Consider the following 25,055-nt stretch of genomic DNA (forward strand, 5'->3'; position numbering starts at 1 on the left):
CACCAGTGATGTAATCAGCAATTAGCATGCCTGAAACACAAACACGTATTTAGTCATTTCAAATCTTAAAAAAATAGGTATTTGTCACTCATAATATTAATATGCAATTGTATGATGATAATGACGTATTACCTTCTTCGTAGCTGTGCACTGTCAGACGCAGCGGCTTCACTAACATCGCACTGCTGGGCACCTTGGTATTAATGCAGTTGAATGTCCATCATGACATGAAGCGGATGACGTAAGTGGGGTGTACGTGATTGCTCTTGCCTAGTAGGGAGGGACAGTAATCTCATCACTCCCTGCTGGATACGTTCCTGAGCTCTGAGTGAATTTATTCACATGTTTTGAAAGGCCTTTTTTCTTTAAAAATTACATCTTGGCTCTGATGACGAAGTAAGAGTAGTGGCTGTCGATATGCACGTTGGCCCGTTTTATCGATTCGGGTGGTAAAATGTTCGGTTTTCAACTGATCTGAACTGATTTTAATATTCTTAAAAAAACTAATACAGGGGGGCGCTGTTGAGCAGGACATGGAGTCACACGCGTTTTGGGAAGCTCTGCCAAAATTAAGTTTAAAATTGTATCTGAAGCGCTTATTACTGCCTAGTAACGGTTACATCGGTCTACTATGTTATGTGTATGTGGCCTGTAAACTGATTTCTTCTTTATTGTTTTGCTAATGGCGAAGAACTTGCGACAATTTTCTTACACCCCTGGACGGAAAACAGCTAATAGCAACAAGCAAGCTAACATGGCGGATCTTAAAACCGAACTTCTTGCGTCCCTTAAAGATGATCTTTCGACACTTATCAGGTCAGAACTGAAAGATGTTCTTGCTGGAGAATTTAAGGCGGTGAAAAGTGAAATCCAGGCAGTAAAGACTGAGATTGTGAACAGTGTTTCTCGACTTCGCACTGAACTGGAAACAGTAACAACTAAAGTGTCTGATATGGAACACAGCCTGACGACATGCTCGGATGATGTGACGACTCTACAAGCTACGGTCGAACAACTCCAAGCGAATGTGTTGGACTTGCAGCAAAAATGTATGGACATGGAGGGGAGAATGAGGAAATCAAACATCCGAATACTGAACGTCCCAGAAGAGGCTGGACCGGGCGCCCCATCCTTTGTTACGAAATTGCTTACAGAGGTATTCGGTCTGGATAAAGAAGTGTTGGTTGATAGATCGCACCGAGTCTCGAGGGCACAGCTGCCAACGAACGCCAAGGGCAAGCGGAAGGCGGACAAGAGGGAGGCCGACGAGCAGAAGCCCCGACCCATAATCGCGAAGCTGCACTACTTCCAGGATTGTGTGGAGATACTTCGCCTGGCGAAGGAAGCGGGTGACAGTTTGAGATACGAAGAAGTGGCAATTTCCATTTCCCCGGACTATCCTCCTTCTGTTGCACGAGCAAGGGCTGCGTTTAACGATGTTAAGCATCTGCTGAGGGGCCGCGAGGATGTGCGCTACGGAGTATTGTACCCTGCCAAGCTACGCATCACCTTCAAGGGCACCAGGAAAGACTTTCTGGACCCGCGCCAAGCTATGTCTTACGTGAAATCGAACATAGTTGTGGAAGAGACGCCCTCGTCATCTGATTGAAAGTATGCTGTGATTTAATGAAACGTCCAAAAGGTAATGAATGCTACAGATGTTTAGGAATTGAAACGAGTTGCTAAGCTGTTAAGCTATATGAAGACGCACTGGTATTTGGACTGCAGTTTTGCCACGGACTGTGAGTTAACGTTACGCATTGAAAGCGCGTTTTGTGCGCAACTGCTTTATTGTTTAATAATTACTTATTTGGCAGAGCCACCTGTTCGAGTCTGAGTCCTCCCACCACAAGCACGTATGTGTGGATACCATTGTAAAGGGTTTAGCGTTCACCTCGTTCTAGGTGACATGGGGAGGGATTTAATCGCACCAGATGTTTTTCTTTTTTGCCGTCTTTTTTCTTTCTTGACCTTTTCTGGAGGACACATTTTTGTTTCATGCACCAAAATGCTACATAGATATAATATGCTTGCAGATCATGTTACATGGTTAACACATTGATAAGAGGTAACACAGGATGCCCAGTGAACTTTATTACCTGGAATGTGAAATCTTTAAACCATCCTGTTAAACGCAAGAAAGTTTTGTCACATCTTAGCCAGCTTAATGTTGGAATAGCTTTTCTTCAAGAAACACATCTACGGTTATGTGATCAAAGCAGATTAAGAGGAACCTGGATAGGTCAATTATATCACTCAAATTTTAATAGCAAGTCAAGGGGCACGGCTATTCTGATAAATAAAAATGTCCCATTTGTAATGTCAAAAGTGGAGGCAGATAGCCATGGAAGATTTGTTATAGTTACAGGCAGATTATATGAAACCCCAATTATCCTAGCCAACATATACGCTCCCAATTGGGATGACGAGGCCTTTTTTTCATCATTTTTCTCCCGCTTGCCAGATATAAACTCTCATTACCTTTTGTTGGCGGGTGATCTGAACTGTGCCCTTTCCCATTTAGACCGCAGCTCAACTAGAGTGATTCCTCAGACCAAGGTTTGCCAAACCATTCAGTTATTTCTCCAGACTTATGGTGTTACAGATGTGTGGCGCTTTCAGAATCCCACTTCTAGATGTTATTCTTTTTTTTCCCATGTGCACAAAACCTTTTCACGCATAGATTACTTCCTAATGGATAACCGCCTTCTCCCCATAGTTAAAAAGTGTGAGTATGAAGCAATTATTATATCTGATCATGCCCCATTATTGATGACTTTGGATATGCCAACTTCACAGGATAGTTATCGCCCATGGCGCTTAAATAATTTATGGCTCAGCGATGAATGCTTTGTGCAATTTATTTCCTCTGAAATATCAACATTTATGGAACATAATAAAACACCAGGTATGTCATCATCAACAATATGGGAATCTATGAAGGCATATTTAAGGGGACAGATCATCTCTTATTGTGCCCAAAAGAAAAAGGGAGAAGTAGCACATCTAAAGAAATTAACAGAAGATATCCTGCATGTGGATAGGTCACTTGCTCAGACCCCATCCCCAGATCTATATAAACAAAGGCTTATGTGACAGAATTTAACCTTTTATCGACAAAACATATTACAAACCTTCTCAATAAAACTTATCATAAGATCTATGAGCATGGAGAAAAAATAGGGACAACTCTTGCACATCAGCTGCGCCAAAGGTCTTCGGCCCAAAATATAACTGAAATAAATGATGAATCGGGCACTAAACATATTAACCACTTTCAAATTAACCAGACTTTCTTTAAGTTTTACTCAAGGTTATACACTTCTGAATCACGCCAAGATAACAATTTGTTTAAGTCTTTTTTTGACAAATTAGACATACCGTCAGTACAGAAGCAAGTTGCATCTGTTCTTGATGAGCCATTTACTGAAGAGGAATTTTATTGTGCAGTGAAAAGTATGCAAAATGGCAAATGCCCGGGGCCAGACGGGTTCCCCAGCGAGTTTTTTAAAAAGTTTGGCAAAGAGCTAGCCCCTCTCCTACTTTCTGTGTTTCAAGAGTCATTCGAGACTGGAGCATTGCCCCCAACCATGTGTCAAGCTGTTATATCCCTTATTCCTAAAAAAGACAGAGACCCTTTAGAATGTGGCTCATACCGCCCAATCTCCCTTCTAAATGTTGACAATAAAATACTTGCCAAAATGTTAGCCTTGCGTTTGGAAATAATACTCCCAGCTTTAATATCAGAGGATCAGACAGGATTCATTAAAAATAGGCAATTGTCCTCTAATATACGTAGGTTGCTCAATATCCTTTACGACCCCACACCACCAAAAGGCAAAGAAGTTTTGATAGCATTGGATGCTGAAAAGGCTTTCGACCGCGTGGAAATGGACTATCTCTTCTACATTTTGAAATGTTTTGGCTTTGGACCACGTTTTATACAGTGGATTAAAGTCTTATACTTCCTACCCATGGCAGCTGTTCGAACTAACAACAATCTCTCACCTTTCTTTAATTTACAACGTGGTACCAGGCAAGGCTGCCCCCTGTCGCCTCTTCTATTTGCCCTAACCATTGAGCCACTGGCAATTGCGCTACGTAGCAATACTGACATTAAAGGCATATTGAGAGGGGGTGCAGAGCACAAGGTCTCATTATATGCCGATGATATGCTCATATACATGTCTGACCCTGCAGAAAGTCTGCCTAAGATGCTGGAGTTGCTAAATTCATTTGGTAGGATTTCAGGATATAAGGTTAACATGCAGAAAAGTGAACTTATGCCCATTGACCCCTTCTTGCCAACTTAGTACAAACCAGTCCTTTTCCATTAAAATATGTACACATAAATTTAAGTACCTAGGTATTTGGATAGCACGTAGGTTTAAAGATTTATATGAGGCTAATTTCCCCCCACTGTTAAAACAACTGAAGACTGATTTAAATCGCTGGAATCTCCTTTCTTTATCCCTGGGGGGAAGAATCAATGTCGTCAAAATGAATGTAATGCCCCGCTTTCTTTTTATTTTTCAATGCCTCCCTATTTTCTTGACTAAATCTTTCTTCATAAACTGAAATAAACTTCTGTCTGGTTTCATTTGAAATGGGAAAACCCCACGTATACGAAAAGAAATGTTGCAACGACACAAAGTACATGGTGGATTTTCCTTGCCCAATTTTCAGTACTACTATTGGTCAGCTAACATTAAAAATATACTATTCTGGACTAACTCAACTACTCATGAAAGCGCCCCCAGATGGTTACAGCTTGAAAATGCATCCTGCAAACAAGCCTCTCTACATGCAATAGCCTGCTCTAAGATACCCCTTACAGAGCCTATATCAAAATTCTGCAGCAATCCCATAGTTAAACACTCCTTTAAAATATGGGCGCAATTCAGACGAGCCTTCTCTTTATTTGAGATGTCTAAGAATGCACCTTTAGTTGGGAATAATATGTTTGCTCCCTCTATAAATGATAATGCTTTCAAAGTTTGGTCTGAGAGGGGATTGAGGACAATCCAAGATCTTTATGTTGGAGGGACATTTGGTTCCTTTGAACATTTTAAAACACACTTTGACATCCCTAATTCACACTTTTACAGGTATCTGCAGCTCCGCAGCTTTGTCTCTACGCATACCCCGTCTTTCCCATCATTGCAGACAGACTCTCTTCTAGATAAATTAATCAAAATCCCTCCTCACTTCAAGGAAACAATAGGATCAGTGTACTCCATCCTTAAAACAAGCAACTTGGAACCATTAACATCATTAAAAAACAAATGGGAGGAGGAACTGGGTACCAATATATCTGATTTAGAATGGCGGTCTACTTTGAAAAACATACATTCATCATCTATTTGTCTCAGACACTCTGTTATTCAATTCAAAATCATCCACCGTTTACATTGGTCCAAGACAAGGCTAGCGAAGATAATGCCTGATATTGACCCAACATGTGACAGATGCGAAGTTGAACCAGCTACACTAGTACACATGTTTTGGAGTTGTCCTAAACTATCTGACTTCTGGAATTCTGTCTTTGTCTTCTTGTCTAAAGCTTTGAATGTGGATATTGAACCATCTCCATTTGTTGGTATTTTTGGGGTAGTACCCAAAGAACATGGCATTGGCAGCTATGGTAAAACAGTTATAGCATTTACAACACTAATTGCCAGACGTATTATACTAATGAAGTGGAAAGACAAATCCCCTCCTGCTTTTAAACACTGGATTAATGATGTCATGCATTACTTGATACTTGAACAAATAAGGTACCATATCCAAGGTAACAGTCTTAAATTCTGCTATATTTGGCAACCTGTCCTCACATTAGTGGAAAAAATGGACTCTAATGATGTAGCAATAATGTAAATTCTACTATATCCTCCTTCCTCTTTTCTTTTTTTCTTTTTCTTTTTCTTTCTCATCGTGTTTCTTCTTTTGTTTTCCCTTTAATGTATTATTATTGTTTTGGCTAATATATCTGAATGTACCTGTTGCAACTCTTAGACTCATTTTATACAAAGCCATTTGTACTATTGTATTTTCACATTTTGTATTTCAGTTGTCTTTATTATTGCTGTTTATTTTTGGATTGGGGTGCGATGGGGGTGGGTGGGTTGAATTTTGTTGTATGTTTGTTATGTACCTAATATTGGAAAAAATAAAATAAAAAAGACTTGAGATCAAAAAAAAAAAAAACTAATACAGGACTGCACTGACTCACATAGTGACGTGTTTACTCCATATAATTAGCATAGCCAAACCATAGAAAACATTAGCCAGAGAGGTTGTTATCCGTCACCACAGAAGCCATCAGATCTACTAGAGAAGCTAAAACCAAACCAAACTGAATGAGTGTATATATGTGTAATAAGACACCAATATGGAACTCACAGGATTATAAGAATGTGAAGAAATGCGAAGAACTTGCATCCATTTGTTTCTCGGTGATGTCAATGAGGCGCGTAGCACAGCATACTGGGAGCTGTAGTCCTTTTACGACAAGATTTGCACAATTTCTATTTTTTTCTTAATAGGGCAAGAAATTACTCAAGATTTTCATAGGTAGTAGTTCATCCTATTGTGTAAGCTGAAACATGTGTCTGGTGTACAAGTTCAGCGTCATATCTTTGTGGGATTTAAAAAAAAAACTTGTCTATTGGAGTTTCAATAGGATTGTCCTGGTGTTAGGAACGCAACCGCTAGGATCGCTGTTTACCACTCTCTCCCTATAACCAAGTGAGTCCAAATCGACCCTGATCCCCCTCTAGAGTGGGGAAAGGGTGTTGGTTTTCAGCTGTTGATCGTCTATGTATGTCTGTGTGTCTTTTAAAAACAGTATGCCGTGGAGCACTGCGTTAACATGTGGGACCATGCACGGACAGGTTGCACATGGGGACCCCGGTTCGAATCCGCCCTAACCCGTCTCTCTCCCCCAAACAATGCCTGTGTGCCCTACACTGTCCTGTCTTATAAACGATCAAAAGGCCAAAACAAACCTAAGCCTATAAAGCTGATCATATTTACACGAAAATGTTCAGAAAAGAGGGGTGGGCAACAACTCCTAGATGACCCCATTGACCTTTTGGGTGAAAGAATATGACCAGGGTCAAAGGTCAAATGGCACCACGTATTCTAGTTGAGTTTGCCTATACCACCAGACCAACCCAACCAAATGATGCTGGACACAGCAAAGCCTGATGAACAGGTCATTTTACAGTATTCTTTTGTGTACATTTTACCAAAAGAGAAAGAAAAATATATGCATTTTCATAATTGCAGTCTGTCAGCTGGCTCCTTATCAAGTGAATGTGGCATCACAGCAGGACTGCTGCTTGATCTCTATGTCATGAGCACCTGATGTCATTTCCATTTGAGTTGGCACATGTGGCATCACGGCAGCTGACACTTGACCCGGGACACAGTGGCGTGCACAGGCATTTCGGGGGGCAAGTGCTCAAGGGGGAGTGGGGGGCTGGTAAAGTGCAGTCACAAGTAATCAAGAGAACAGGAGAAAATCACTGCACACTGGTGGATATAATGTTGCTGTTGTCAAGTTGTGCACTGAAATAAAACAGTGAAATTAAGTCAGTGTTAAACCAGTGTATGGTGATTTTTACTGTATAGTACATTGTGACAAAAAAATGTTTGAAAAGGGCATTTTTGTGTAGTAGGGCTGGTGGTGCTTTAGCTCCATCTCGTCCCTATCTTTGCATGCCTATGCCGGGACAGAATAATCTGAAAGGGCCTCCCTCTCAACACATAGAGTATGTAGGCCTACAATATAATGGAGTCCCAGGTTCTTAGGCCTTTTGCCCTCAGCCCTGTTGGTAGGCCTGTGTGCCATTAGTTTATGAAGGTGTTTGGATAGGTGCAGGATTATATTAAAGTATCAGTAAAATACTTTTTTGTTCACCATCTAGACTGAGTACACATTTTCATCTTTCAATGGAAAAAACGCCTGTGAATTATTATTGACTTATTATTAGCTTTTTCATTATTTTTACATAAGCCTATTTAGAGCTTGGTTTGTTGACATTGAATCATAGGCAACTGAATACAGAATATACTCTGCATTAATTAACTTCTATAGAAATCAAAGGAAAATAATTATAGGTTTGAGTATTTCTTCAACTGCTCGCTTATAAATTCAGCTGTCTTGGTCCATTTTGCAATGTCTATTTATTACACATTTAACAAGCACAACTTCTTAACTCTGTTACATAGTGTATAATATCCGATGGATATGAAAGGCTTAGACATCAAAAATAACATACAGCATTTACAGATTACATTTGTGAGAAATATGACATGAGTAGCTTCATTTAATCACAACATATAATGCCATTCCTCTATGTTCATCCATTTTACAAGATTAATAAGCTAGTACGAATACAGGTATTAAATGTAAATGTTACATTTGCAGTTTCAGAGAAAGTCTCTTAGGCAGACACTTTTGCGTGAAAACGAAAGAGGTTATTCCGTATTTCATTTGTGTTCAGTCCATACACAATGGGGTTGAGGATGGGGGACACAAGGAAAATCAGCATGCCCATAATTTTCTGCAAATCTGGGGAAATGTTTTGAAACCGGTGAGAGAGGATGGTGAAAGTGCCTACGATTTCAAATATGAAGAATATAACCAGCTGCGCCACGCAGGTGTTAATGGCCTTACTCCTGGCTTCGTTTTGTCTCGAACCCAGGCAGGTGATGAGTATTTTGACGTACGAAAACGCCTGGATGGATACACTTATGATCTGCATCACGGCTGTGTTAAACAAGCCGATAATGTTGTTGATGGTGGTGTTGCCACACGTCAGCTTCAGCAGAGAGGGGTTGTCACAGAACACATTCAGGACTGTTGACCTGCACCAAGGCAGCCTGGCCTGAAGAGAAAACAAGGCTACATTCAGGACAAAGTCCAGACCCCACACCACGGCAATGATGGCCACCACGGCGTGGGGCGTCATGATGGAGTTGTACCTGAGGGGGAAACATATGGCAACGTAGCGATCGAAAGCCATGGCAGCCAGGATGAACAGAACCCCTCCGCCGTACATGTGTAGCAGGAAGCCCTGGAGGACACACAGCGGGTAGTAGACCTCACTGGTGTCCATGAGGATGTCAGAGAGCACCTTGGGCAGCATCGCCGTGATGCCTATCAGGTCGTTCAGGGGCAGGCTGAACAAAATGAAATACATGGGCTTGTGGAGGTTCCTCCTGGTTATGATGAGCCCGATCAGAGTCATGTTGCAGGAGATGCAGAAGAGGTAAATCAACAGGCCGATGAAGAATATGGGGTACCGCGCTCCTGATGGAATATAAAATGGTTCCAGTGAGAGCCTGAAGTTGAAGGTGAAATTGTCCATTACAGTAAATAACAGAGCAAATAAACAAACAATAAAACGGACAAATAAAAACAGGCAGAATTTAACAGGAGTGGGAATATAACATAAATGAAGACACATTAAAATACAATTAGTTAAAGCAAAAGCTACATGACTTGAAGATATAACAAGTGTTGCATATCTATTACAAAGTGAGGCATTTCTTAACAGAAATAAAACACTGTTCAGTGCTGCTGTTTCAACAATGGAAAGAAAACAACATTCGACCAGTTCAAGACCTGGTGCTTCTACACCCTACGACAGACACAAGCTGAGTGTCATCTAAATTATATAGTTTGCCTTGTGTACATCTTCAGGATGAAGGATGGGAAATACGCCATGTGACACTCTATCGGCCAATCACAGGCCACTTCATCTCATTAACTGACTGTGACAGTGACTGTAGAAAATACAGTATATACAATATTTGAGCGCATCTGTTAACACACCCCAGGGGACATACTGTAAGGAGAAATATTCTTCCAGGAGCTTTTTTTTTATTGACATTATGTATATAGCTGTGGAATGTAATGCAAAAAGTGAATTACTTTGTTTTATTTTATTTCACTCATTATGTTTCACTGCTGTTTTTCTCAAATGTTTACACACACTGCCATGTGACACTGCAGAAGTTGTTTTGTCCAGGTATTATTAAAACTGATTAAATCAAGAATTGTAACACCCCCCCCCCTCCCCCTCCCACACACACACACACACACACACACACACACACACACACACGCATACACCTTGCCACTCATTTCAACAGGACACCACCGCTGCTGTCAAAATTCAGCACGAGTTGGATTTTCCAAATGCAGCGCGGCACTGAGCTGTCTCTCGCGCTTCTACCGCCCGACTACCACTGTGCTGGTCTAGAGGGACAGATCTGTTTCCATGTATTTTCGCCACCGCTGGGAAACATTGCTTCCATCCGACCGATGGCAGCCGTTCTGAGGTGAGAAGGCCCTAAGGTTTGCCTTCAAGGGCGAAGACTATGAGTTCTGAGTCCTCGGTCTGGCCTCAAGCCCATGTGTCTTCACCAAGTGTGTAGAAGTAGCACGCACTCCCCTGAGACATCAAGGGTTGAGGGTTTTAGCATACCTAGACAACTTTACTGTGACAAGGCCCCCATATACTGGTACATTCTAGCTAAGGCCCCTCTTACGTGGGTCGTGCCACACAATTTTTTTTATATGCACCCCTATGTCTATGAGTAAGTGCCCCATTGGGATATATAAAATAACAACAGTGGTAGTGCTGTTCATAGATGCAATATATACAACAGTTATTAACTAATGAGGATATTGTTTAGCTTACTTTTGTTTATTTTACAGTACATTACATTCAATTATTTTTTTATTTTGCTGTTCCTGCAAACCTTCCAGCCGCACTCCATCGCGGCCCTCCAGGGGTCCCCAGCCCCCACTTTGAAAATCACTGACCTAGACAACCTGTTAACTTGCTCAGTGTCCAGGCAACAAGCAAAGTCGCATAAGCAGCTCTTATGGCCTCCGCACAACGGTTCCGACAAAGTGCGGAACACTGCTCTGCCAAAGTTCAATTCCACTGTTTTCAATACAACCCCGCACACCAACGTCAATGTCCGCCGATTAGGGGAGAGCTCTATTTTTGCCAGAGCCGCCCACTGATTATCCCTATTCTGCTGTGGTGAAATTAGCCACTCATTATGTATAGCACGTCTGCGCCAGTGTGCGTGGGTTACCGAAACAGTCAGAACCGATAGTGCTCTGCTGTCTGGGCTTCAGGATAATGAGGAAAAGATTTCCCACGGCCCGTCTCACCGGATTGTGTTCCTGGGCATCACTCTGTAATCCATGGCGTACAGTACCATGCGCGGCTCTCCCCTGCTACGGGTATGCACATTCCACAAGTGCGCACGACATTTGCGTTCTTGGAACAGTCTCCTTTGGCTTATGCCTATGCATGCTGGCCATTGATGACGGCAGTGAGTCACACTGGGACTCTTGCACATGAGCATAGGCGTGCACAGCTAGGGACGAGGGGGTGCTAAAGCACTTGCCCCTTTGCCCTACTGGTCAAAAAGTGCCCTTTTTGAGCATTCTTTTTTTGTCACAATGTGGTCCATGTTGACATGATCATCTGCAAATGCTTGATGATCAAAAGCATGTGACAATAATGCCCCAGTACAATATATCCCTTTTTAGTCTAGTAAGGCAACCATAAGTTCCACACATGCACCCCACCGTCCCTGGAGCACCTGCCCCCAAAAATGTCTGCACAGCACTGAACATGAGAGAGTGGTGTTGACAGTGGAGTGCAGAACCTCCTCCCTAACACCATGGAGGACACTTGCAATATCATATCATGTCAGAGAGGGACTTCATTTTTTTATTGATAAGGCTTTATTTAATTCTTATCTTATTTCTCATTTTATTCTAAGTTTGTTTTTGTTTTTTTCTATTCTGTTTGTATTTACCGGTTGCACATATCGGTTAATGGCCTCCTAATTGCATAATTATCTGTATCTGTATCGACCCTGAGAAAAACAGTTCAATTGACACCTATTAAAAATACCTGTCACAATAGCTTTTCTTTTATCCACATAACGTGTTTATATGTTAACGGATTAAAAATGTCTGTTTTTAAAAATATCTGCATACGTGTCACCAAGGCCTTGCTCAAGGGCACTATTGCCAAGGATGAAGGCATAAGGACCCACAGGCATACAGGGTAGGGACACATTGGTAAAATTAGGCTACAGTAGCAACATTTGTCACCGATCCGTGCCTAATACGTGTTTTTTTCTGTTTTTTCACACACACACACACACACACACACACACACACACACACACACACACACACACACACACACACACACACACACACACACACACTAACCTACTAATACAGCATAGATGTACATGAAGGTCATAGAAGATGCAGAGAGTGGCAATGTGTCAAAATGGCACAAAGCTTTTATTTCAAATGGTTCAAGTTGAAATAAATTCAATTCAAATCAGGAGGCAAAGTGTAGGTAAATCATCCACAGAGTCAAACAAAGAAAACAAAGAAAGTTAAAATCACACTACGGGTCAAAGTGACAAACTCTGGTCAAAAATTGGTTCACACGATTTGCAGATTATATTATTCTGACAATCATACAAATCATACAATCTTAAGGTTTTTCCAAAGACAGACTATAGTGTATCAAGCTGACAAAAAATTCTGCATCAGTTAATGGCAGCATGTAGCTGCCTATTTACAAAAAGGTTCCAATCCATAACGTCTTACAGATTTCTACACATACCACAGAATCAGTGTTTCAGTGGTAGCAGTTCATATGCTACTCTTCAGTCGAAAGCCAGGGTCGTCATGCAATAGGGATGTAGAAAATGTTTTCTTTTACTATCAATTGACAGTTTAAAGTGTTACATATGATCTTTGTCAGCAACAGGGGGTATTCTGTAAAAACAGAACTTCATTTGCGTGATTTTTTTTTTTACTTTTTATCATTTAAGATCAAGCATATTCATAGGAACTGCCATAAGCCTTATTTAAAAGTACAAGCAAATAACATTTGCCCAAAGGTAAAGTTACAGATAAAGAAGGCATGAAAGTCAGAAAAAATAACTGAACAATCATTTAAATCTGAAGTGATTTTTCATCAGCCTTGACAGAATCTGATGCATGGCAGGAGTTGACAATTACACACACATCTCTGGATGTCTATAATTTCCTTCATAGGAACTAGTGTTATACTTCAAACAGACACTTTCGTATGTCGGCCAAAGAGGTTCTTTCGAATTTCTTGAGAGTTGAGTCCATAGACAAGAGGATTCAGGATTGGGGGTACCAGAAAGATCAACATGCCCATGATCTTCTGTAAGTTGGGAGAAACATGTTGGAACCTGTGTGATAAAATGGTGAAGGTACTCGTGATCTCAAATGAAAAGAATATCACCAGCTGTGCCACACAGGTGTTAATGGCCTTACTCCTGGCTTCGTTTTTTCTCATGACCAGGCAGGCGATCAGTATTTTCACATAGGAGACAGCCTGAATGGAGATACTGATGATTTGCATCAGCGCAGTGTTAGTCAGACCAACAATGTTGTTGATGAGGGTGTTGCCACAGGTCATCTTGAGGAGAGAGGGGTTATCACAGAACACGTTCATCATTTTCGACTTGCATCTGGGTATCCGGGCCTGCAGCACAAATATTGTGAATATGAAGATGAAGTCCAGACCCCAAACGATTGCGATAATGCCAGCCACAGCTTTGGGAGTCATGAGAGTGTTGTATCTCAAAGGCGAACAGATAGCCACGTATCGATCAAACGCCATGGCAGCCAGGATAAAAAGAATCCCACCGCCGTACATGTGCAGCAGAAAACCTTGAAGGACACACAGGGGATAGTAGGTGCTGCTTGTGTCCGTTAAAATGTCTGAAAGGACCTTGGGAAGCATGGCCGTAATCCCTATAAGGTCATTGAATGGTAGACTGAACAGAATGAAATACATGGGCTTGTGTAAGGCCCTCTTCGCTATGATGAGGCCAAGCAAAGTCAAGTTGCAGCCAATGCAAAAAAGATAAATCGCCAGGCCAACAAAAAATATGATGTATCTCGACCCACCTGGAACGAAAAATGGATCCAAGCTTATTTCAAAACTAATGCTATCATTCTCCATAACAGCTGTCTGAAAACAATGTCAAGGCTTTACAACAGTGCATTAAATACATACAGGAGCATTAAAAAAATACACAGATGCATCAAACATTTAAAAACATCCTGCACAAAATATGTGGTATGTACTATCAGAAGCAAAATGTGCTGTGTGTTATCCAATGGATCTGTACATTCGTTCTCTTCATATGATACTGGTAGAATTTACATCCTCTGAAGGGCTAAGTCCTACAAGTTTCCACCTCCTTTTATACTGTATAATGTCATTGCCTCGTTGAACCTAATGTATCATCTGGGGAGGACCCATAGATAGGAAAGATCATTGGATGTCAAGAGCAGAGTTAATTTCAACTGTATATTTTCACCGGTATTTTGACTGTATGAATTCTGTAGTTCCATTTTGGCTGTATCAGCTCCATAGTGATTCGGAATACAAGGTATGAAACGAAGTCAATGTCACCATGTTTGTAACCCCCCAGCCTTGTATATTTTTTACTTACATGCACAATGAAAGATTGCTTATATGCACAAAAAATATCCACCTTTCAAGCCAATATTTAAATATACTAAGACTGAGTATAAAAAAGTGTAGGCTATGTACACTGAATTTCTCACCGGATATCCCACAAAAATGTGCTTATAGATCTGTTTCTGCACGGAGGAATTGATACTGATATCTGATTTCTTTTTTTTTTTTGGTGCAGCTTTTCAGCAGCAAGTAAAAATAGAGTTGGACATCCAAGAAAGTCTCAGTACCTACATGAGGCCTTGGGACAGGTAATTTGGTATACAGGGTATTTCCCAGAGCGCCAGCAGTCCACAAGGCCTGATGCTGGGTTTTTTTTAAGGCTGGTCCACAATTTAGAGGGGCCAATGAAAAAATGTCAGACCTTTTTTGATCCTTCAGCCCTGCATGTCTGTGTCGATGTATCAGGCTGGAATTTAGGCCAATGTCTTGTGATTCAATCTGGGATGCATCTTTATCTAGCTCTGTTATTGGGCTCTGTGCACATACCCGGGTATTATTATTATTTTTATAAGTATAATTGTTATTATTATTATTTTCTAAGCGTTAATAAAGTTAAAGATGCAGTGTGTAATAATTTTTGCAATTTCTTTCCAGAATTAATGCTGCCCATTCACAAATGTTACCCTTTTCACAAATACTTACCATCACCATCAAAATGTTAATTTTTTTGACTGGGAAAATTGCATTTTTCATAAATGAAAAGGGGATTTTCTCCTTGCCCGCCATTTTATAGAAATAGACATTTTTAGAGTAGAGTAGAGTAGAGTAGAGTATCGTTTATTGATCCCAGAGGGAAATTAAGGTGCCAAGTAGCATACACACATAAATAAAGACATTACCCACAAGACATAATACACATATTTACACATAAAATAATCATATATAGCTTACTGTTGCATACATTTTGCCAAGGCATCTCTCTCTAACACACACACACACACACACACACACACACACACACACACACACACACACACACACACACACACACACACACACACCAAATATAAAGTGTAAAAGTCCACAGTGTTAACATGTGCCTTAGCCAAGTGGCACATAGAAGCCAAGACAAAGTGTTCATAAAGTGTCCAGGAGTGTCCATAGTCTCTCTGCCTAGTACAATGTCCATAGTATTCCTTGGAAGAAGGATGGGGGGTGGGGGTGGGGGGGGGGGGGGGGGGGTGTCGCCCCCTGTGTCACTACACACACACACTCTCTCTCTCTCTCACACACACACACACACACACACACACACACACACACACACACACACACACACACACACACACACACACACACACACACACACACCAAAAATAAAGTGTACATAGTGTCACCTGTGCTGGGTGGCCAAGACAAAGTTACCATCAAAGTGTCCAGGAGTATCAGTAGTCCAAGGGGTTACACACGTCAACGTGTCTATCCACACACACACACACACACACACACGCACACACGCACGCACGCACGCACGCACGCACGCACGCACGCACACACACACACACACACACACACACACACACAAACAGCTGTGCATTTCAATGAAAGAGGAGTCATAGGGTAAAGAGTCCAGGTAGATAAAGTGTGCAGGAGAGGGATCTGTTATGCAGTCCAGTCCCCTATGACGATCTCTCTTTGTGTGTCCTTCTGTGCAATGTTGAATAGCTGGATGGCCCTGGGTACAAAGGACTTTCGCAGCCTGTCTGTCTTGCAGGAGATGGCGCGCAGTCTGTGGCTGAACAGGCTTCTCTGGTTGTCGAAGACTGGGTACAGGGGGTGCTTGTAGTTGTCCAAAATAGAGTCTAATCTGCTAAGTGTCCTCTTGTCAGCTGTGGTTGTGAGGGCGTCCAGTTCTGTGCCTACCACAGACCCTGCTTTCCTCACCAGCCTGTCAAGCCGTCCAGCATCTCTCTTCCTAATGCTGCCACCCCAGCATGCCACAGCATAGGAGAGCACACTGGCCATGGCAGACTGGTAGAACATCTGCAGGAGTCTGTTGCACACATTGAAGGATCTCAGCTTTCTCAGAAAGTAGAGTCTGCTCTGTCCTTTCTTGTACAGTGCGTGTGAGTTAGCAGACCATTTTTAGCTGCAAATATCATTCTACTTTGGTCATACTTGTAAATATCAGTTTATTATTTGGTAAATATTCATGAAAAGATCAAATTTGGCAAGAGACAGCACAGTTTCAATAGTCAGGTAAAGAGCAATGCAAGTACTTTCTGAGCTCCAGAAAAATTGGGAGCTCCTCGCACTTTGTCGTGAAGCAAAAAAAACATTAGCACACCAAGGGTGTCATGCCATTTGGGAAATGTTAATTGTTATGCTCTTGGTCAGACCAAGTCTCGAAGAGATTTGAAAGTCGATGATAATCAGGCTACAGTTTCAACGAGCAGCATAGTCGCAATACCTACTATGGCCACCATCCTACACAGTGCACCTTTGAAAATATCTGTATAAGAGTGATTCTACGATTCGACTGCGCTTTTAAATCCATCGATTTTATTTGCCAATTCCACTAACTATTAACTGCATCCAATGATGTTTTGGACATAAGCACACCTTTATCTTTCATATAATACAGACAGTGAAGACATGGCATTATTTCCCTCAGCAAGAATGAATATTTAATTCTAGTTTTGGGCATTTTCATGTCGTCCTGTTTTCCAAATGTCAGATTCAGTCTTCATATTACCATGAAAAGAAACTTATTTTGCCCATGACGATTGCAAATGTTGATTCACAGTAATCATCACAATATGACAAAACTGCGAGAAAGACCACTGTGCTTTCCATTATACATGAAATTTGCCATTTTGTGTGTGTCCACGAAAACTGTGTTAGCCGTGTCATGGTCTGAAACCCCCTCCATAAATCAATAATGGTTTGGTCTTAGGCCATACGAATAACATCACGTGATGTAATAACCTCTTTGGCAGGATATGGGAAGACTTTTTGGTAAGTTTTGAGCTCCATCCTTCCATAATTTAATCCATTCTTTTTCATGTTCTCATAGCAGGAAAATTGCCTGTCAACTGTGTTATCAACATATTCATAAGAATCTGAATTAGAAATCGCATGTAGAAAAACACAGATAAAGCATACAAATACATTAATTGATTAAGGTGTTGTGGTGGAACTTCTGAGGTCCTCAGTTAGCACAACACCATAAAAATGGCTGAAATGTCAAGCTGTGTTGCCGTCAATGGTGTTACGCATCAGCTATGACAGTTGAGGAGGAGTATGTTTTTGCCAATTTATCTCCATATTGACAGACAAACAAACAAAATAACAAAACAAACAAAAGTGCTGACTTGTTCCCCTGCGCTGTTGACCGTAACACAGTTGAGTAACATCTTATGTGTTGGAAAAATCCTATGAACAGACACTAGGGATTATCTCTGGAGAAGGAAGTCCAGTGTAAAGAATGTGACTAAATTCAAATCAGACGTTACAGGGATTTATAATGAAAAATGTGTCAGTCTGTATCACAGTGAATCATAAAATCCTACTTATGAAGCTCAACAATCACATTTTATATATCAGGTGCACAGATTCATGACAACATTATTGTTAAGGGACATAAGCACTTTCAAACGTATGTTGTTTCAACTCTGTAGTATTTTTATATATGTGTGAAATGACATAGTATTTGTCCATAACACTGTTGACAAAATAATCAAGCAAATGTTCACTTTCATTAGAGTATTTATCAAATGATTTAAGATTAAGCTTGGCAATTTGTTTGTTTGGAAACTTAAATATATACACTATGTAAACACCAAGGTCATTTAGTTGAAAAAAAATACTGATAATTGACATTTTGCTTTTGCCAAAGTCGAATCGTAGAATCACTCATGAAGTGTTAAAGTCCTGATATAGTCCTTCTGAAACATGTAATGACATTTTCTTGGATTTCACAAATTTGTGTGTAAGTAAAGCCTTGCAAAAGGCTTTGTGAGTCGAAACGCGTCGGTGCCTGTGGGGGAAAAAATAGCAGTGTTGCCTGTGGACAATCCTTTACTCCTTTGAAGGTTGTACATATATTGTCAATAGCTTTCCTTTTGCTGCAACAGAGACAGCATGTAAAAAGAGGGCAAAGGCATGTAGTGTATGAACAGTCTTTTAATGCATTTTTACAATCCATGATGGAAATACTTGAAGCATTGCTGATATATTTTTCCAGCATTATATATAAAAAAACAGCCTGCACACTATTTCTGCTTTCAGTATGTTCATCTTTTTCCAATGTAGAGGACAGCTTCACAAGGACAAGAGCACAGGCAAACGAGAAAGGCAAAGGCAGTTCTATGGACACCACATAGGAAATAGTATAATGCAAAACGTCCACCAATGCCCCTGTACATTGCCACATGTGACACATGAACTTGGCCAGGTGCTGAAGCGTTCACTGGAGTATTGGTTCTGGATCAGGGAACAGAGGTGTCAATCCCAGCATAGGCCTGCCATGGACAGATAGGGATAAGGTGGTGCTAAAGCACCAGCTCCTTTGCTCTATTGGACAAAAATGCCTTCTTTATAATATATATATATATGCAATATATAGTCAGCCACTATTGCCTAGTATAAGGCAGCTGGACGTGCCACATGCCACTGCCCCCACCCCCGCATCCCCTCCCAGCACCTGCACCTCAAAATGCAGGCTGTGCAGGCCACTGAATCCCAGCTTCGGAAAATGAAGGAACAAAGATCATTGAGTGGAGCAGTATGGATTATTGGCTTGAAAGTATGTTGACAATTGTGAAGTATGAAATTGGGCCTACTGTTCCAGTCCAGCGCAGCAGACTACCAAAATGGCGTCCATTCCAAACGCTACTACATGAGACATAAGTGTTCTTTCTCTGCTCATGACTTTTTCGGGTGACAAGAACAATCACGTGTTCCTTTTGATGTACATAGAATGTAGCACTTCATACAGCAATTTTCCTTTTTGGTCATTGAACAGTTTTGTAGTGGAATTGTCTCTCGATCCAACTACTCTAACTGTCTATAAAAACTTACTTAAACTCAAACTTAGTGTTTGTAAAAGGGAAGTCACTTGCGCTCTAACCTTCTTGGTGCTTCCAGTCCAAGAAGGTAGATAATGGAAAGTAAACTGGTCCACTTCGAAATGGTTTGACTCTGAAGAAGACGTGTACTGCGTGAAAACGTCAGTCTTTATGTTTGCACCACAATAAAATAACTAAAAAGTATCCGAGTGCTCCAGTCATCCCTGGCCTAGTCCAGTTTACTTTCCATCAACCTTAGTGTTTTTAAACAGAGACCAAAACAAATTCAGAAATTCCTTTGCCTCCATTACAAGTTAATGTACCCCAGAAACAATTTGAAACAATCTCTGTAAACAGTATTTTACATTTGAAAATGAACACTCAGAAGTGTTTCACAGGAATGTACTTCCCATTTTTTAATTATAAGGTGGTACTTTGGAAATGTTAGTACAGCAAAGGTACACTTTAAAACGTTGTAGTTTTTACAGTAACTTACTGGCAGCTGGGTGCCTGTAAAATTACTGTAATACCATTTACAGTAGCATTACTGTATATCGGTTTAAAGTACCAATCAACTACTGTACATCAGTTTACTGTTCCAATCCAAATTACTGTAGAGTACAGTACTTTCTTGGCATCCAGCTGCTAGTAACTATTTCAACTACTGTAACTACTGTAGTTAAAAAAAAAAAAAAAAACATTTTTACTGTATTTTAATTCACAATATTCCTTCCTCTCCTTCCTTCCTTTATTTACAAAAGTAGCACTTGTATTCCACATGAGAATGCCAGGGAGCTCTTCAAAGGCATCACATGATCCTAGAAGTTAGACATTCTACACAAGTATCCGTTCATCACCCACAATCCTTTGCTCTGCACAGTAATGTACCGTATACTAATATACAGTGTATTAGTGCAGAATTTACTGTAAGTTACTGCCACAATTGCAAAAAAAATCGTTACAGTGACAATGGTAGTCCTGCTCGTCCAGATTCCTACATCTTAGCTGCAACTAGTTTACACTTGAAGTATTTTATACCGACAGCTTTGCGTGATGACTAAAGAGGTTTCTCCGAATTTCATTTGTATTCAGGCCATACACAATAGGATTAAGGATAGGAGGCACAAGAAATATCAACATACCTATAATCTTCTGTAAATCTGGGGAAACATTTTGAAATCTGTGCGAAAGAATGGTGAACGTGGCCACAATTTCAAATATAAAAAATATTATCAGCTGTGCTACACAGGTGTTAATGGCCTTGCTTCTGGCATCATTTTGTCCTGTAACCAGACAAGCAATCAGTATCTTGACATATGAGAACACTTGAATTGAAATACTTATGAACTACATAAGAGCCAAGTAAATCAAGCCAACGATGTTATTGACAAATGTATTGCCACACGTCATCTTGAGAAGAGAGGGGTTATCGCAGTACACATTCATGAGTTTGGATTTGCACAGAGGTAACCCAGACTGCATAGCAAATAAAGACAATATGAAAGCCAAGTCAAGGCCCCAAACGACTGCAATGATTGCCACCACAGCTCCAGGTGTCATGAGTGTGTTATACCTTAAAGGGAAACAGATAGCAATGTATCGATCAAATGCCATCGCAGCAAGGATAAAAAGAATCCCACCGCCGTACATATGAAGCAGAAAGGCTTGAAAGACACACACGGGATAGTAGGTGCTGCTTGTGTCCGTTACAATGTCTGAGATGACCTTGGGAAGCATTGCTGTAATCCCTATGAGGTCATTGAATGGTAGACTGAACAGAATAAAATACATGGGCCTGTGTAAGCTTCTTTTTGTGATGATAAGTCCGAGCAGAGTCATGTTGCAGGCAATGCAAAACAGATATATTGCCAGCCCAAATAAAAATATGGGATACTTCGCCGCATCAGGAATGAAAAATGGATCCAGAGACAGTTCCCAATTAATGCTTGCATTCACCATGACTGTAGTCTAAAACAGTTTGGTTCCCATTCTGGAAGATAAATGAAAGACAAAAAATGCATTGGTTATCTCATTCATACAAATACACATTATTGAAGAATAAGCATACAAGTTCAATGTGTGAATACTTTGCTGTAACGCTGTCTTTAAGGAACTCTGAGGAAATGTGGGGGGTGGTTGTCTTATATAATACAAATGACCGTACCACACCCAGGGCTAGACTGGCCATACGGCACACAGGGCCTTTGCACGGGACTGTTGAATAATTTTAGCCTGGCTTTCCTCTTTATATAGTAATATCAGTTCTCATGCCGCTACAGCAAACCACTACGAGTCAGAAAATAAATACATAAATAACTAACTAAATTAATTTTGCCTCTTGCGGTCAACATGACTCATATTGTATGACTGTAGAAGGAGAGAGGTGCCGCACACTCACAAGTTAAATAAACAGTTTTTTAATGTGACTCATATTGTATGACTGTAAATATTGTCACAGGCTTTATTGTCTCTCTCAATGCCTGGCGGACCAATCTTGGCTGAAAATGCCCGGTCTGATTTTTTGGCCCAGGCCAGCCCTGACCACACACAAAAGATATGCCACGAGAGTGTGTTCTCTAAAACTAACTAGAGACCATTTCACCGGAATGACATCACATCACATGTTTTGATGGCTAATCATAGCCTAGTTTTCACCAAAGAAGTATGCACATCCCACCTGACTAAGGTAAGGTATAGGACAAAAGAGGATACATTGTATGTAAAATACAGTATATAGTATACAGTATGTCCGCACTCTTTAACTCCAACTAAATGTTTCAAAAAATATGCCATGTTTCGTCCCACTGGGGTCTTTTTCAAGCAACAATAAAAACATCAAACATTCAGATGATGAAGATTACATGTCTTTCCCTGCATTTGATACTTTGATACTTGTTATATACAACCTGACAGGTTCCTTTCATATGGCCTAAACAGACTCATCTCCAGTATCAGGACCAATGGCCATCTAGGTTAATAAGTAGGACCTCTAGCTTTTACTGGAACAAAACCTTTTATTTTCATACAGAGAAAACAATTATGTTATATACCAGTATAATATAACGTATTATAGAAGCATATTGTAGTAGGTTAACACTTATTGGGCCTAATTAGCTAAGTGGCTTAATTGTGTGGCCAACTGGCACCAAAGATTGTATCAGGAACATCATTCATTATGGGTAAGTGTTGTGAAGCTAAGCACGGTTCGTATTTAATTAAATATTCAGAAACATGCGGTAATACATTCTTGATCAATTATACAGTAGATGGAAAGGACATTCAAAACTATAATCACCATGTCAATGAATCTGTATAAAGATTCATTACAGATTAAAAAAGAAAAAAACTATTATGATGTTTATGAAGGATATGGACTCTTCACAGTTGAGTGATTGACGTGAATAAAAGTAACCCAGCATTTCAAAACATGATGTAATCCATGCATTCACTACTTGTTTTTGTTTTTCCGTTTGTTATCCAAGACACTCTTCAAAACATGCCACGGATGATGTGCCACAGGTGACCCAATGGACTCAGTGCTGCTGTTGCATCGGTTGAGATATCTTGGCTAATGAACCCCCTGGGCGAGCATCCTAATGATGCGTCATTAACACTAACACATGATAATTAACCCTGTGAGGCTATAGCTGCGTAGGCTGGCCTCCTGGTAGTACCGTATAGTCACTGTTGCCTCTTTAGCCTTCTAATGAGGTTGAATGCAGTTGGGATTTAGGGGTCAGGGGTATACTGGAAGATCATTCAATGAGAGAATAAAAAAACAACAACAATTAAAAGAATAATTCTTTGACAATATCTCACTAACTTTATCTGACATGTCTTTGGAATAATACTGTACATTAATCAAGTGTAATGCTGTAGTGACCACAAAAGTGTGCCTCAGAAGCAAGAAGGAAAGAAAAATAAACTATAAACTTTTGTATTGCTTATCATTCACTTCTGCACTTGTTGCAGTATGTTATTATCAGGATTAAACTACTTAGTTTTGGTTTAAAACTGGTCAATCTTTGGGTTTACGTCTGGGGTCTGTAACCTATACTATTCAATTAGAATAACATTTGGGCCACATTTCGAAACGTAAGTTGAGCCACACATTTTCAGCCATCTGACGTTTCAAAACAGTACACACTTAAAATACGTTCTTCTGACCTCAAACTTAGTAACATTGAATGTTCAATGTACAAGACAAGCAAGAGATTGACAAAAAAGTGTTGTACTCTAGTATGAAAACGTCATTGTATAGTGCTACAGTTGGGGGCCACATGTGGCCCTCGCGCCTCTCATTGCATAGGCCTGCTGTACACTATGTTTTATAACACTGATACAAGAGGAAAGTTATGTATCAAGTGACAACATGTATAAGGCCAGGCAGCATTTAGGCCCAAGCCCATAACAGCACTATTGTGTTCCTAGATATACATGTAGGCCTATTAACATACAACACTTCCTCTGGACGTCAAAACTAATACAGTGCATGCAATTCTAGCAACAGGTTGACAGTTGCATGTGCTTAGTTAGTAGGTGCATTTAGCATAGTATTAACACATGTGCATTAAGCACATTGGTCGTTTTGTTTTTCTAAATCTTCATATCAGTGAGGCACAATTGAAACATTCTCAGGCCTTCTTACTTGCCCCACATTCATAGAGAACCAGACACACGCCAGTCCTGATGGATGATGTCCACAGTAGATAAGTGGCCCAGAGGGAGATATCTACCCCACTGGCTGCAGTAGAATTAATTGAATTACCCCATGGACGCTAGTGGTAGTGAGAGACGAGACATGAGGTATTAAACAAGAGTCTCTAATCCCGAGTGCCTACACCAGGCTGTAGGATTGACCCCACCTGGCCTGCTGCCTTTGGGATCAGTAACTGCCCCACTGCAGTACAGTTAATGTTATTACCCAGAGAGCTCTGTTGGTGCAATTGAACTATTAAGGGTCAACTTAGAGTCTTTAGTGACCTGACCACACCAGGCTGCATCAGTTTGACCCTGACAGATGTAATTTAGCGACCGGGTGAAGAGATGGACAGTACTGCACAGAACTGTAACCCTACACTGTCAGCAGCACAGTGAGATATGGTATAACTGGCTCATTGCAGTGTGGTGAATTTAATTACCTCATGGCCATTAGTGGTACTAGATTCATCACATTGCACACTTTTATCCAAAGTGACTTTTAGTTATTATTACAGGTTACAACCTGTGGTTACAACCCGGAGCAATGAAGGGGTATGTGCTTTTCTCATGGGCACTTTGGCCATGAATGAAGGTGCATGGATACACTCTCTTCCTCAGGATGGGATTTGAACCTGCAACCCTTTGACATGAGACCAACTCCCTATCCATTAGGCCATCGTCACATCAAAGACAAAACAAGGGTCTGGTGTCTTGTGACCACATTACATTGACGTCTAAAACTATTTGGGTT

General features: G+C 40.7%; 2 protein-coding genes and 1 pseudogene across 2 annotated transcripts; all 3 read right to left on the minus strand.

Moving 5' to 3' along the window:
- Positions 1-3,762: 3,762 nt before the first annotated feature.
- LOC134453496 (olfactory receptor 52A1-like) lies at positions 3,763-9,377 on the minus strand. The gene is made up of 2 exons (XM_063204297.1): positions 8,489-9,377; positions 3,763-4,259 (listed from the first exon to the last, which is right to left on the minus strand). Exons 1-2 carry the CDS (start codon positions 9,375-9,377, stop codon positions 4,210-4,212), a joined length of 939 nt encoding a protein of 312 aa, XP_063060367.1. The 3' UTR covers positions 3,763-4,209.
- A 3,765-nt stretch (positions 9,378-13,142) lies between these two features.
- LOC134454797 (olfactory receptor 52B2-like) lies at positions 13,143-14,069 on the minus strand. Its single transcript, XM_063205956.1, has one exon. The coding sequence runs from the start codon at positions 14,067-14,069 to the stop codon at positions 13,143-13,145; it is 927 nt and encodes a 308-aa protein (XP_063062026.1).
- A 6,566-nt stretch (positions 14,070-20,635) lies between these two features.
- On the minus strand, positions 20,636-21,562 carry LOC134453497 (olfactory receptor 52N2-like; annotated as a pseudogene).
- Positions 21,563-25,055: the final 3,493 nt, after the last annotated feature.

This window comes from Engraulis encrasicolus, chromosome 8 (assembly GCF_034702125.1).
Source record: "Engraulis encrasicolus isolate BLACKSEA-1 chromosome 8, IST_EnEncr_1.0, whole genome shotgun sequence".
NCBI lineage: Eukaryota > Metazoa > Chordata > Actinopteri > Clupeiformes > Engraulidae > Engraulis > Engraulis encrasicolus.

Coding starts and splice junctions, on each gene's coding strand:
- LOC134454797 (XM_063205956.1), bottom strand. CDS start 14,069: ATGGAGAATGATAGCATTAGTTTTGAAATAAGCTTGGATCCATTTTTC.
- LOC134453496 (XM_063204297.1), bottom strand. CDS start 9,377: ATGGACAATTTCACCTTCAACTTCAGGCTCTCACTGGAACCATTTTAT. Junction 4,260..8,488: donor GAACACAAATGAAATACGGA/ATAACCTCTTTC, acceptor CTGCATGTTAAC/CTTATATCCTGAAATCCTAC.